Source organism: Rhinoraja longicauda, chromosome 12 (genome assembly GCF_053455715.1).
Source record: "Rhinoraja longicauda isolate Sanriku21f chromosome 12, sRhiLon1.1, whole genome shotgun sequence".
In the NCBI taxonomy this organism is placed as follows: domain Eukaryota; kingdom Metazoa; phylum Chordata; class Chondrichthyes; order Rajiformes; family Arhynchobatidae; genus Rhinoraja; species Rhinoraja longicauda.
In genome coordinates this window covers 38,997,326-39,012,939 of record NC_135964.1, presented here as the reverse complement: position 1 = coordinate 39,012,939, position 15,614 = coordinate 38,997,326, and the positions used below count along the sequence as shown (strand labels likewise).

Sequence of the window (15,614 nt, the reverse complement as noted above, 5' to 3'; positions counted from 1 at the left end):
GGACCGCAGCTATTTACAATATACATCAATGACTTGGATGAAGGGATTAAAAGTACCATTAGCAAATTTGCAGATGATACAAAGCTGGGTGGCAGTGTGAACTGTGAGGAAGATGCTATGAGGTTGCAGGGTGACTTGGACAGGTTGTGTGAGTGGGCGGATGCTTGGCAGATGCAGTTTAATGTCTGAATGGTGTCAAGTTAGGAAAGGGGGACGTACAACGTGATCTGGGTGTCCTAGTGCATCAGTCACTGAAAGGAAGCATGCAGGTACAGCAGGCAGTGAAGAAAGCCAATGGAATGTTGGCCTTCATAACAATAGGAGTTGAGTATAGGAGCAAAGAGGTCCTTCTGCAGTTGTACAGGGCCCTAGTGAGACCGCACCTGGAGTACTGTGTGCAGTTTTGGTCTCCAAATTTGAGGAAGGATATTCTTGCTATTGAGGGCGTGCAGCGTAGGTTTACTAGGTTAATTCCCGGAATGGCGGGACTGTCATATGTTGAAAGACTGGAGCGACTAGGCTTGTATACACTGGAGTTTAGAAGGATGAGAGGGGATCTTATCGAAACGTATAAGATTATTAAGGGGTTGGACACATTAGAGGCAGGAAACATGTTCCCAATGTTGGGGGAGTCCAGAACCAGGGGCCACAGTTTAAGAATAAGGGGTAGGCCATTTAGAACAGAGATGAGGCAAAACTTTTTCAGTCAGAGAGTTGTGAATCTGTGGAAGTCTCTGCCTCAGAGGGCAGTGGAGGCCAATTCTCTGAATACATTCAAGAGAGAGCTAGATAGAGCTCTTAAGGATAGCGGAGTCAGGGGGTATGGGGAGAAAGCAGGAACGGGGTATTGATTGAGAATGATCAGCCATGATCACATTGAATGGCGGTGCTGGCTCGAAGGGCCGAATGGCCTACTCCTGCACCTATTGTCTGTTGTCAATTGATATAGATTTGTTGGAAATTTACATGATTGAAAATGGCAGATGGGAGTTTAATCTGGACAAGTTTAAAGTGATGAATTTTGGGTGGTCTGATGCAAGAGGAAATAAAATGGCAGGACACTTTGAAGCACTGATGCACAGAGGGATGTTAGGATGGAAATTTGTAACTCCCTGAAAGGGGCAACACAAATGGAGAGTGTGGTAAAGAAGGCATTCATCGGGTGGGGCGTAGAGTATAAAAGTTGGCAAGTCATACTGCAGCTGTAACAAAACTTTGATTAGGTCACATTTCGAGTATTGTGTGCAACTTTGGTGCCACACTACAGGAAGGATGTGGAGACTTGAGGGGGCGGAGAAGTTTCACCAGAATATTGCCTGGATTGGACAGTTCCAGCTGAGGAGAGGTTCGATGGACTTGGATTGTTTTCTCTGGTGCGACAGAAACTGAGGGCAAATAGATAGGACTACATAATATTATGAGAAGCATAGTAGATAGTCAGTCTTTTTTCCGGGGTGGATATGCCAAATACATAAGGTGAGAGGGAGAAAGTTTGAAAGAGATTTGTTCGGCAATTTTCATTTTACACGCAAAGTGGTAGGAGCCTGGAACACTGCCAAGGAAAGCAACAGAAGCAGAATCGATAGCAATGTTTAAGATACATTTAGACAGGGAATAGAGGTTTATGTGCTTCGTGCAGTCAGCTGGGATTAGTTTAAATTGGCATCATAGCACTGGCATAATGGGCCGAAGGGCCTCTTCACACGCTGCACTGTTCTACGTTCGCCATCTGGCGTCAGTAAATGGAGAGGCGGCAAGAGCACAGCCAGGAGTGAGGGCAGAATACGACATCACAAGCTCAGAGCTTACAAAAGCACTCTTTCCCAACTTGCATTAATATTGTCCATTGAGTCTTCAAGTGATCACAAATGGCTGAACGGCCAAATGACATACTCTTGATGTGTAGAAGAAGTGTAGAAGAGACATCGGTAGCCAGGCTTCACACAGCAAAGATTTAAGAACAGAACTAAATGATCACATTTGCGATTCGTTTTGAGAATAAATGTTGGTCAATCAACATGGTATTTCTGCTCTATGGACGGAACCATGTATCCTTTACGTTCACCTGTAGGGACAGAAGGACCGTCAATCTAACACCTCATCTAAAAGATGGTGACACCAGCACTATACTGAAAATAGTGAGCATCTGGACAGCAAATAAAACGGTTTACCACAACATCATTGATTACTTACCTTTTTGGGTGTAAATTTGAGCAAGTTCTGCAAACCTCAAATCATAACAGATCCCAATCCCCACTTTGCAGTAAGCTGTACAGAAAATAGATGAGAATATGTTATAAGGTGTGACTGGGCATTCATTTATAAATTCATGTCAAGTCTATGTTTATATAAATATATTATTATAAGAAGTAAGAGAACATAGGTTTCCACATACAATTATTGTCCTTGCAACTGGCTTCTGCTGTTTCTTCCGAAACTGAGGGTGACTGTGGAAAGCACCTTACATATTTCACCAAAAGTAAAAGTGTGGAAGAAGGCATAAAGACATCAGTGGAAAAATAACCTGGGCCCACTGTTACAGTTCTTCAGGAAATGAAACCAGAACAGGATGTGGGAGCGTTAAAGGCTCATTTTAACTGAGCCGTAACTTTTTGTAGTGATATTTGAATGTCTTTGAAACCCTGCTCTCTAATGCCATCTGGTCTTCAGAGAACATCACATTGCTATTTTTGCAACAGGGGAAATGGAAGAGGGAACAGACTGCCACAGGGTTAGAAGTCGACTTATATTTTAAATTACACCAAAATCTGGCAATATTTGCAATTTTTAGCTGAAAACTGGACAGTTAAAGCAATAATGAAATATTCCACTGTAATGTTTAGAGGTGGTTTGGAATAAGTATTTAATTCAACCTGTATCTTTGCTTTTAAAACAATTACTTAAATCATATCCTGTATGATTGCTTGACTGTCAGGATGTAAGTATAAGTGAGTGGTTGAAAGGTACATTGATTGCCTTCCCCTTTACTGAAGGTACATTCAAGCCTGGTGTCTACCACCAGCCTTGAAGTTGGTTAGAACATGCATCAGGGATGTAATGGCGAGGCGCTGGTCAGACTGCATTTGGCGTATTGTGAGCAATTTTGTGCCCCATATCTGAGGAAGGATGTGCTGGGGCTGGACAATTACGAGAATGATCCCAGGAATGAGTAAGTTAACATATGATGAGCATTCAACGGCGCTGGGCCTCTACTCGGTGGAGTTTAGAAGGATGATGGGGGGACCTCATTTAAACTTACCGAACAGTGAAAAGCCTGGCTAGAGTGCATGTGGAGACGATGTTTCCACTCATGGGCAAGTCAAGGAGCAGAGGGCATAGCTTCGGAATAAAAGGACGTATGCTTAGGAAGGAGATGAGGAGGAATTTCTTTAGTCAGAGGGTGGTGAATCTGTGGGCTTCATTGCCACAGAAGGCTGTGGAGGCCAAGTCTATTGATATTTTTAAGACAGAAATAGATCGATTCTTGATTAGTATGGGTGTCAGGGGTTATGGGGAGAAGTCAGGAGAATGGGGTTGAGAGGGAAAGGTAGATCAGTCCTGTTTGAATGGCAGAGTAGGCTTGATGGGCCGAATGGCCTAATTCTGTTCCTATCACTCATGAACACTTGGAACACCACAATTTAAGTTTATATTTATTCAGGAAGTTATTGATTGATTTTGGGTATCCACCATGACCATCTCATGGAGTCAAAGAGTGATACAGTGTGGAAATCTAATTACCTTGGACATTGATTTACCTGCCAGCCATATTTCGTTCTCCTTCCTGGAGACAGTCCTGTTTACAGAAAGTTCTACCTTAACAATCTAATTCAAAAACTGATTGTAAAAAAAGTGGCTATTAACCTACTTCTTACATTAGTTGAAGGCAAGATGTAACAGTTTCCATTTTGAAAAAGGAATGCGCATAATAATGTTTATTATTATAAGGAATTGAACGTGTCTTTTTACTTACGCGTATCAAAGGTGCAAAATTGGCTACCAGGAGAAAGCGTCTCAGATTCCTGGAAACGGATTTTTCCAGGAACATCAATATCAAACAAATGAATCTGGTTCAAATAAACAGCGGCAAAGGTTAGTGATCTTTAACATGCCTTTGAACATGTTAATACTTTGAACGATTAATCACTTTCAATCTTATTGTGTTTATTTTGCTAAATCTCAGTTTCACACTAGCATTCTGTAACTGTTCTCTGTACCTGAACTCGAAAGGGGGCGCCGCACGATGGCTGCCTCGCCCACAGTCTGTCTGTCCCTTTCGAACTCTTTTGTTATTTTTGGTAAGTTTTAAAAGTCTGAGTAAATGTTCTCTGGTTTGTTTTATGTGGGGGGGTGGGGGAGGGGGTCGGGGGAAACTCTTTTTCAATCTCTTACCTTGCCGGTGATGCGATTGTTTTGCGGGTCGCATCTCCGGTCGCTCTGCGGCCTAACATCGTGGAGCTGGAGGCATTGCCTGGGACTGACTTTGAGCCCCCCCAGGGCGCGGACTTACCATCTGAGCGTGCGATCCCTTGCCTGGGATTGACGCTGCGGACTTCCAACATCGCGGAGCTCACAGTCTCAGGTTGAGACCGGTCGGGAGCTCCAAAATGCCGCACGGGGTTCGATAGCACCCGACCCGGGGTCCGATCGCCTGGCACAGGGGAGCTGAAACCTCCCCCTCCCCCCGAGCTGGATTGCCCCGACGAGGAAGGCCCGCCGCCGGCTACGGGCCTTCCATCACAGTGAGGAATGTGGAGGAGTCACTGTGGTGGATGTTCATGTTAAAATGCAATTTGTGTGTCTGTATGATGACTGTATGGCAAATGAAGTTCTTCGTATGTTGCAAAACATACTTGGCTAATAGAGTATTATTGTGATTGATTGTGATATGAAAACAATATCCAAATATTGTGTCTTTAATTCTGACACCAATATAAGGGAGCCATGCAAATGCAGGCTGCCAGAACATGGGTGCTGCTCTTTTTAAATAAATTCTAAGTTCTGGAGCCTAAAGTTCTCTAATAAAGCAGTGTGGTACACAAACTTTCTTGCCTCATACTTTTGGATCAAAGATTGACCAAGTTCATCTCGTTATGGACTAGAGGGTAGCAAACCTCTATCCTGACCAATGTTGTGACTTTGATAGGCAAAGTAGAGCTCCTGTTAATCTTAGCGAGAAGTGTTTAAACTGGTCTTTCAGGTTTACCAATTCCCTGTATGCCTCTACCATCATGTTCTATATTCTAATATTCTCAGTGCCTATCATTAGCATCTGTTCCAACCATCACTGACCATCTGTCCTACACTCCCAACCCAATGAATTATCTGCCTGACTTCTCCCCAGTTCACAACGACCTTCTATCCACCCACGACTCAAATTCTCCCCACAACACCTCCGCTATTCATCATTCATACATGGTGGCTTACAAAACTCTCTGTTAATTGTTTCTCCCACATTTACTCCAGTAGTATTTTGCAAATCCCTAGGGGTACACACACCACGTTTGAGAACCTTTAATCTAAATCTAAAGGAAGATGTCTCTTCTGTTTCCAAGAATATATATTGAACTAACACCTCCGTCATATTAACGCAAACATTTTAAATGATTTTGAAGGAAAAAACGATTACAATAACAACATTTAACTCAGCAAAACCTAAACTCAATGTAGTATTTTTGACTGTTGAAAATGATTTACTGCTGGAATAATTTTGATTCTCATATAAAAGTTTTCAATGGAACTAAATAGATTTGACCTTGAAGCTGTATTCACAATGTTGTGTCCAACAGTGCATGTCACAACACATGAGTTTTTTAAATTCTGAAGATGATGTATGGATTCTCTAACTAGTGAGGCTCATTGAACTCCATTTCTTATTGCTGATTAATAGATCAAAGATGAAAAGAAAAAAACAAAACGAGTAGAATGATCTGGACACCAACACATTTGGATTTAGAAAAAAAATGTTGACCGTCGCCTATTATCTGAAACAATACTAAATCCCAATAAACCAAAGGGATAATAGCTGTTATAACTAAGCTCATTAATAACCCAAAAGGGGTATTTACACGGCCCGTGGCCACCATTCCAGCACAATTTTGCTTGCTGCAGTTGCATTAAACTACAACACCATGAATTCTCGCAGGGAATTCAGAAGAACCATCTTTACTCAAAGAGCATTGCGAATGTGAAACTTATCATGTTTGTACATGATATGGGCAAAGAGAATAGATGATTACACTAAGGTATTTATTCACAAAATGCTGGAGTAACTCAGCAGGTCAGGCAGCATCTCAGGAGAGAAGGAATGGGTGACGTTTCGGGTCGAGACCCTTATAAGGGAAGTGGCGCAAATGGATCGCTACTGCCAGCATGGGCTGTCTGGTTCAGTCTGCTAACTGCTATATAGCCTATGTATGTTTCTTGGGATTTATACACTTATGTATGGGTTTGTACGGCTGCATCACAGTTCCCAACAATTCAAGGTGTGGCTCACAGAAGTGAACGCATGACACTTATTGCACAATCACGGGGAGAAATTATAACAGTTGCTGTACAATCCTTTCTTTTTATCTTGATAAACCAGTATCACGGACACATCTCAGTCCTAAATGCCCTATTCCTTATTCTTAAACTTTGATCCCCTGGTTCTGGACTCTCCCAACATCAGAAACATTTTTCCTGCATCTAGCCTGCCAAATCCTTTAAGAATTTTATATGTTTCTATAAGATCCCCACTCATCCTAAATTCCAGTGAATACAAGCCCAGTCAACCCATTCATTCATCATATGTCAGTCCCGCCATCTCGGGAATTAACCTGGTGAACCAACACTGCACTCCCTCGATAACAACAATATCCTTCCTCAAAGTAGGAGACCAAAATTGCACATAATACTCCAGGTGCGATCTCACCTGGGTGAAATGTGTTTTATACCCCGATTCTTTCTAGATACAGCACTGGAAAAGAAAGCATTGGCACCCAGATGAGTGAACTCCAGGGCCAAAAACTGCATGGTCACTGCATTGATTTTGGACTAGAACAGATAGGTTCTGTTTGCTGAAAATGTTTTCCTAATCAATATCACCCATGTTACATAACCCCTGCTGCTGCATTGACAGGTAGGAACATTTTCAACAGCAACAAAGGATGCCTCTATCTACACTGCAGATTCAAGAGAAGGGACAAGCCAGCACAAAATATGAAATTGTCACAATTTATGCCCAAATTTGGGCCTCCTATAGGTCTATACAGTTATGCAGAGATAAATGACTTTGACCTCTGCATGTTCAAAAGGGAGCAGTTTTGGATATCACTAATCCAATGCACCCCCCAATCAGTGGTTATATAGGTGACTATTTAAATAATATAGTTCCAATGTTGCAAACACTGTAAAATTTCTGGATCTTAGTGTAACATAACATAGACATAGGCAATAGGTGCAGGAGTAGGCCATTTGCCCCTTCGAGCCAGCACCACCATTCAATGTGATCATGGCAGATCATCCACAATCAGTACCCCGTTCTTGCCTTCTCCCCATAAACCCTTGATTCCGCTAGCCCCAAGAGCTCTATCTAACTCTCTTTTGAATGCATCCAGTGAATCAGCCTCCACTGCCTTCTGAGGCAGAGAATTCTACAAATTCACAGCTCTCTGTGTGAAAATGTTTTTTCTCATCTCAGTTCTAAATGGCCTACCCCTTATTCTTAAACTGTGGCCCCTGGCTCTGGACTCCCCCAACATCGGGAACATGTTTCCTGCATCTAGTGTGTCCAATCCCTTAATAATTTTATATGTCTCTATAAGATTCCCTCTCATCCTTCTAGATTCCAGTGAATACAAGCCCAGTCATTCCATTCTTTCATCATATGAAAGTCCTGCCATCCTGGGAATTAACCTTGTGAACCTATGTTGCATTCCCTCAATAGCAAGAATGTCCTTTCTCAAATTAGGACTTCTCACAATTTTGCTTACTGCATTTGCACTAAACTACAATGTGCAGTAAGCGAATTTCTGGATAACTTCCCACTAAAAGCAATAGCCTTTTAATATCTTTGCAGCCACCTGAACATTACCAAAATGTCCCCAGGTTATTATTGGTGCTGGAAGCAAGAATCTGGACATGTGAGATGTTGCACATTGGAAAGTCAAATCTAAGAGGAATTTATGCAATTAATGGCAGGATCCTTTGGAGCGTTGATGTATGTGGGCGCAAGTCCATAGCTCCCTGGGTGCGACAACACAAGTAGATAAGTTGGTAAAGAAGGCATACGGTACATTTGCCTTTATCAGTCAGGGTGTTAAGTGTAAAAGTTGGGAAGTCATGTAGTAGCTGTATAAAACCTTGGTTACACCACATTTAGTGTATTGTGTGCAGTTCTGGTAGCCTCATTACAGGAAAGATGTGGAGGCTTTGGAGAGGATGCAGAAGGGTTTCACCAGGATGTTCCCTGGATTAGAGAGAATTAGCTATAAGAAGAGGTTGAATAAACTTGGGTTGTTTTCTCTGGAGCGTCAGAGACTGAGTAACCTGATAGAAATGTGTAAAATCATGAAAGATGTAGACAGGCAGATCGTTAAGAGTCTGTTACTCAGAGTGTAAATGTCAAATACTACAGATCTGAGGAAGGAAAAGTTTAAAGGAGACTTGTGAGGCAAGATTTTTCTTTGCACAGAGTGGTGGGTACCTGGAACAAGCTGCCAGGGGTAGGTGGCGGAAACAGACAATATTGTGACGATTTGGAAGCATTTATACTGGCACGTGATCAGGCAGAGCACGGAGCAATATAGTCCATGCACATGCAAATGGGATCATTTAAATTGCCATCATGATCGGCACAGACATTGTGGATCCTGTTCCTGTGCTGCACTGTTCTATCTTCTAACATTGACATTCTGATTTTTTCATTAAATCCTATTGAGGTGAGCAATGACAGTACTTTAGAATGAAAATATTTCTAGGCTATGCCTGATGCAGGATAAAGCCACATGGGATGACAGGTCATTGACCTGAAATACTAACTCTGTTTTTCCCTTCACAGGTGCTGCCTGGCCTCCAGCATTTTCTGTTTTTATTTTGAATGCTATTCTTTACATCATCTGCATGAGTATCTACCTTTTATATCATTTCAGGAAAATCCCCTTGCAACATAAAGTAAATCTGCCAAAGAGTTGTGATGGTACTAATAATTAAGGCACCAAGCCAAGAAACCAACACAAAACTGAATGCAAACACTACTTTTGCCTTGGTAAATGGACAGGCAGACTAAGGCAATAAAGTTTCTAACCCCAACAGCTGCTAAAGCTGCCTGAGAGCATGTTTCAAGGTCCAGTGAATTACAAATTAGCAATCAAGGAGAGAAAAGCTACTTAATTAAATCAGCAATCAGCCAATGATTTTTGATGCTTTTTTGTGTAAGTCACAGGACCTAACATGGATGGAAATTGTTTAATATCACTTCACTTTGGGAAAAAAAGACACAAAGTGGTGTGGTGACTCAGTGGGTCAGGAAGCATCTCTGAAGAACATGGATAGGCGACATTTTTGGTCAGGACACTTCTTCAGATTGATCTGAAGAAGAGTCCCGACCCGAAACGTCACCTATGCATGTTCTTCAAAGATGCTGCCTGAACTGCAGCGTTACTCCAGTATTTTGTGTCTTTTTTTTTGATAAGCCAGCATCTGCAGTTCCTTGTTGCTACATTTTATTTTGGAACTTTGCGCAGAAAAGAAAACTTCCTCTCATCAGCTTTGACTAGTATCTAATGCAAAGTCTTTTACTCCATTACACCATTCAGTCACAGTCAACCGTTATAAAAAGTAGACCTTGCGATATTTCAGCAACATGGATCCGTCGGGTGCAAACACTGTGCACGAGTTGTAAATCTTGCCATCATCTTCCTCTGGGATAGACCCTGCAAAAGCAACAAAATATGTTGATTCCACGAAGCTCGGTAACGATAACGCATCGGTTCACTTCTACCAGACAATTCTGCAAACCTAAATCAAAATAACAAGCTGTCCAATCTTTTCCTCTGATATAAAATAACAAATAATCAGTTGGACTGGTTAGAAATATGCCAGACTGTGCAAGTGCAGACTGATGTTATATCAGCAATAGTCCCACACACATCAAATGGAAATGGGAGGATATATTCCACAATTATTTGCTGGTATTAGTCACTTGGAAAACTCCTTGATCTCGTTCAGATGAGGCATAGATTTTTACATTTCCATGTTGAACAACCAGACTTGGATGAACTTATTACCTAAAGACAGCATTTCCACTCAGTGCTCCAGCAAAGGAAAACTTCAATAGCATTATTTCCTCTAATTAGTTGTAAGTTGGACAATCTGGCAAACTGGGGAGATGATGCATATGGAAACATGATGTTTAATACTATTGTTATAATATGATACAGTATGCATGCATCACAAGATGGAGTGGGGCAATATAATTCATGTTACCATGAAGCTAGCATCCACTTGTGGTCTAAATATTGTGGGAATATGGCAGCTTAATATAAATATTATTCAATGCAATTTCTGATTCTGCACATTTTAACAAATGTACTAAGAAGATGCAAGATAATTTTCACATAGCATTGCTCCACACTTGCTCCCTTCCCTCATTCCCACCACTGGGGACCACTGAGAGTCTTCGTTACACCAAATCTGATTGTACTTTCCATAAATGGTTAGGTTTTCCCCAATGATTTACCATTGCCTGGTTCATCATGAGTACTGGCCTGTCCACTGTCAAAGGGATCTACAGGAAGCGATGCCTCTAGTAGATAGCTAATATCATCAAGGACCAGTATCACCCTGGCCACGCTCTCTTCTTGACGCTACCAGTTGGAAGAAGGTACAGGAGCCTAAGACCCATTACAGATGCTCCCCGCCTTACGATGCTTCGACTTACGATATTTCAACTTTGCGATGATGCAAACGGCAGCGGCCCGTAATGAGTTGCATCTCGCTTCCGGCCACGTGATCACGTGTATTCAATGCATTTCGACTTACGATGTTTCGGGTTTCCCGGAATATAACCCCATCGTAAGTTGAGGACAACCTGTACCTCCAAGTTCAAGAACAGCCTCTTCCCATCAACTATCAGGTTCAGCAACCACCCGACACATCCCCATCCACAACCCTATCTCAGCAATGAACCGCTATGGACTTTTTACTACAAATGTCGCTTTACATACTTTATGCATTATCGTGGTCTACTGAGAATAACTGATAATTTATTGCATGTTTTTCTTGTTGCTGCAGTAACAAGTAAGCGTCTCATTATTCTAGTTCACAACCAGTGCATATGATAAACACTTTTGAACCTTGGAGATAATAATGTGCTTCCAAGCTCTTGTCTTATTAGGCAAGATGGAATACAGCAATTAAAACAGCTTGGTTGTTCATCAATATGAATCGAACTTTCCAACAGAGGTCCCATACTTACCTCCAATAAGATAAACCCCAAACTCCTTTGCTGCTTCAGATAACACTTTGGTCGATTCTCCTGGGATTCTCTCTGCATTCTCAGCGAAATACTTTGTTCCATAGGGAGAATTGTAACATTCCTACAATTTAAGAGACAGATAATCACTATCCAGACATTGGGGGGGAAAAAAAACATAAGATGGGCAACACTCCAAGAATTATTATCAAAAGTTTTAACCACATTGACTGGAGTGCATTGACTACTGCAATATACTGCAAAAGGCCCAGGTAACAAAGGTGCATCACAATGGAAGAGTCTGAATGATTCCATTGTGCACAAAAGAAAACCTTAGTCTGTGAGTGATTTGAAATCTTGGACTGAATTACTATTCAATGTCATTTCCATCACAAAGATTTGATTCTTCATTTTATCTACCCTTCGCATATGTATACTCGAAAAGTCAAAAGTGAGAAAAAGACATCTGGCCCATCAAATGCATGCAATATTTAAGATCATAAGTCCTCAATACTGCTGCATTCTGAGCATCTCCAATGACACAACCTCACACAATCTGACATGTAGGTTTCTGAAAACATTCATCCATGGGAATTTTTTTCTGGTCTAGAGGTCACCTGAACAATAGGTACTGATCACACCAGATATGAGGGGAACCAGAAGTGTAGCAGGCAGATTTGCTCGTGCAGGCAGATGGGAGGCTTTTGGTTGATACAGAAGTCAACTACAGCAAGTTCAGTAGACATAACAGGCAGGAACAAGCCAGAGAGTGAGGAAAGGCAGTTGGATTAAATTGCATTAATTTCAATGCAAGAGGTAATGACAGGTAGGTTGGATGAACTCAGGACATGGATAGGTCCCTGGGGCTGGGATATTATAGCCATTACAGAGACATGCCTAAGAGAGGGACAGGACTGAGAGCTTAATGTTCCAGAGTACAGGGGCTGCAGGCGGGAAAGAGGTGGAGGAAAGAGAGGAGGGGGATTTACATTTTTGCTTAAGAAGAACATCATGGAAGTCGTCCGAGATGAAATTACTGAGGGATCATTCAATGAGGCTTTCTGGGTGGAGCTGAGAAATAAGAAGGGGACTAATCACCTTGTTGGGATTGTACTATAGGCCACCAAATTATCAACGGGGATGAAAGGAACAAATATTCTGGGAGTTTGCAGATAGCTGCAAAAAATAAAAGGACTTTAATAGTAGGGGATATTAACTTTCCTAATACAGACACGGACTGCCATAATGCTTAGGGCTTAGATGAGGTGGAATTTGTTAAGTGTGTTCAGGAAAGTTTCCTCTGTTTCTCCAGGGTTCTCTGTACATTGCCAAAGATCATTTCCAGAGATGCCGCCTGACCTGCTGAGTTACACAAGCACTTTGTGCCCTTTTGGCCTTCTCTTGAGAAATAGGGCAAGGCAAATGATTGAGGTAGGGGAGCACTTTGGGACCAGTGACCATAAATCTATTAATTTTAAAATAGTTTTGAAAAGGACAAACTTGCCCAGAAGTTAACGTTTTAAATTGGGGCATGGTGAACTTTGACGGTATTGCACAGGAGCTTGCAAAATTGATGGGAGTAGGTTATTTGCAGGCAAAGGGATATTCAGCAAATGGGAGGCTTTTAAAAGTGAGATAACAATACTGCTATCAGGTCTCCCGTCCAATGCTCCAGAAAAATCAATCCAAGTTTGTCCAAATTCTCCTTATAGCTAATCTCTACTAATCTAGTCAACATTCTGATAACCTCCTCTGCACCCATTCTGAAACCTGTACACTCTTCCTGTAATGGGATGACCAGAACTGTATACACTACTCCAAATGTAGCCTAACCAAAGTTTAATAAAGCTGCAACATGACTTACTGACTCATACTCTGTACCCTAACCAATGAAGGCAAGCATACCAAATACGTTCTTTACCACTCAATCTTTTGTGTTGCCACTTTCAAGGAGTCCCTCTGTACATAGTGATGTACTCCCTGACATTAACTGTATACTTTCCCCTTAAATGTGACCTCTCAAAGTATATTAACTTACACTTGTATGGATCAAGTTTATTTACATAGTTATGGAAAAGGACAAACCTGTCTAGAAGTTAATGTTTTAAATTGGGGCATTTATTGGCCATGTTGCCAGGACTCGAGGGACTGAGCTATAGGGAGAGGTTGGGCAGGCTAGGACTTTATTCCATGAAATGTCGGTGACAGAGGTGATCTTATTTGGTATTTAAATTCATTAGGTGCACACAGACTTTTGCTGAGGGTAGGGGAATCAAGAACTAGAGGGCATAGGTTGATAGTGAGAGGGGAAAGATGTAATAGGAACTTGAAGGGCACCATTTTTATAAAGAGGATGGTGAGTATCTGCAACGAGCTGCCAGAGGAAGTAGTTGTGGTAAGTACAATAACACCATTTAAAATATATTTGGATTGGTACATGGATAGGAAACGTTTAGAGGGATACTAGTGTTTTTGTGCTGTCTGACTATGATTCTGACTTTCAGTCCACACCAATCTATGTTCTGTTGGCAATGTTGTTGGATGTCTAATGGAAGTTTCACCATGCAAGGGTCACTTTATACACCAGGTAGAATAAAAACAGTTATTTATTTTATTTCCAGTACTTACAGGGAGCGTGACAATCTTTGCCCCCCTCGAAGCTGCTTCTTTTACTAATGCTCCAACTCTACTGAGGTTATTGGCCTTCAGAGGTGACACCATCAGCTGAATAAGTGCCAAACGAAATTCTAGGAACAAAAAGCCAGACAACAAACATCTGTTAATAAATAACGAGTCAATGATTGCAACAGAAGAATTTTAGAGATGGGGGCAGAAATAGATCAAATGCCCTTTGGGCCTCTGCCGTTAATCAGGATCGTGCCTGATCTTCCACATCAGTGACCTTTTCCAGCAATATACCCATCTCCCTTGATTCCTTTTACACCATTGTATACGTTTGGAAACTGGGGAGATTAAGGTATCACCGTTAGTGAAACACCAATTCGGAGAATACCAAGATTTTAACAATTGTAACATCACCCCATGTCAGACGCATTATCTTTTTTTTTGAGCAAACGTGACAATTGAGCTTTCACGGTTCACTGAAGTAGAGAATTTTTACAGTCGTACCTCTCTGATTGAGGGGATTGCTCCTCATCTCAGTTCGAAGAAGATTGGCCTTTATTTTGAAACTGCCTTCTTGTCGAGGACTGAATGGGGCAAAGCCCGATGCAATTGTAATAAAGCTTCCTTACTCCAGTTTTCAAATCCTGTCATAATGGAGGCTAACTTACCATCTGCCCTCTTATTTTCTTGCTGCATCTGTGACTTTGTAACAAACACACCTTGGTCCCTTTGAAGATTAACACTACCCACTCTCACCAGTTAACGAAAATCCTGTTTTCTGGTTTGTGCAGCAAAATGGATTGTTCCTGTGTCTGTATTTTCTCACCCATTCACTCAGCCTGTTCGTATACGCTTAATTCTTCTGCACATCATCTCCATGCACATAATCCTACCCACATTATCATCAGCAAAATTTTAAAGATGCCATTTGGTCCCTTTAGCCAAATCTATATACTAAAACTCTTGTATGTTTGTTTATTTGTTCCTGAACTACAGCCAAAACGGTACACGATAGCGTGACAATTTTAGGCCCACCTTACTAATCGTTCCTTTGCTGCTAATGGAAGAAGTTTCATTAAAATCGGTGTTATATTTTTTAAGATATTCACATTTTAAAGTTTAAATCTATCTCCTAGGGAGGGAGGGGGGAGGGTGAAGGGAGGGGGGAGGATAAGAGGGGTTGAGGGGGATGGAGTGGGGGAGGAGGGGAAGGGGAGGAAAGGGGAGCAGAGGAGAGGGGGAGGGGAGGATGCTGCACCAATGAGGGGAGGTTTGGGCCCGACGGGTCCACTTGGTCTAGTAGTTAATAAAGATTAACTCCACCAGTCATATCCTGCAGACCTGAGAACAATTTGGCTTTTTCCACTCTTTGCTTTCTATTCAATAATTGAGTCTCAAAACAATATTGGTATATTACCCTAGTTTTCATGTATTTCCATGTATTATATCTTTGTGGACTAACTTCCTTTTTGAATTGAATTGAATAAATTTTATTAGCCAAGTATGTATACATACAAAGAATTTGCCTTGGTGC

The 15,614-nt window shown here is 41.6% G+C and overlaps 1 protein-coding gene across 2 annotated transcripts in view; it reads right to left on the bottom strand.

The window, feature by feature from the left end:
* Positions 1-15,614, bottom strand: part of nit2 (nitrilase family, member 2) — a 31,714-nt gene that overhangs the window by 7,222 nt on the left and 8,878 nt on the right. For both annotated transcript variants that reach the window (XM_078409591.1, XM_078409590.1), the window contains exons 2-6: positions 14,084-14,202; positions 11,459-11,579; positions 9,826-9,914; positions 3,974-4,067; positions 2,194-2,268 (exon numbers count right to left, since the gene is read on the bottom strand). In XM_078409591.1, the coding sequence (XP_078265717.1) occupies positions 2,194-2,268; positions 3,974-4,067; positions 9,826-9,914; positions 11,459-11,579; positions 14,084-14,202 (498 nt within the window). The remainder of the gene's footprint in view (positions 1-2,193; positions 2,269-3,973; positions 4,068-9,825; positions 9,915-11,458; positions 11,580-14,083; positions 14,203-15,614) is intronic.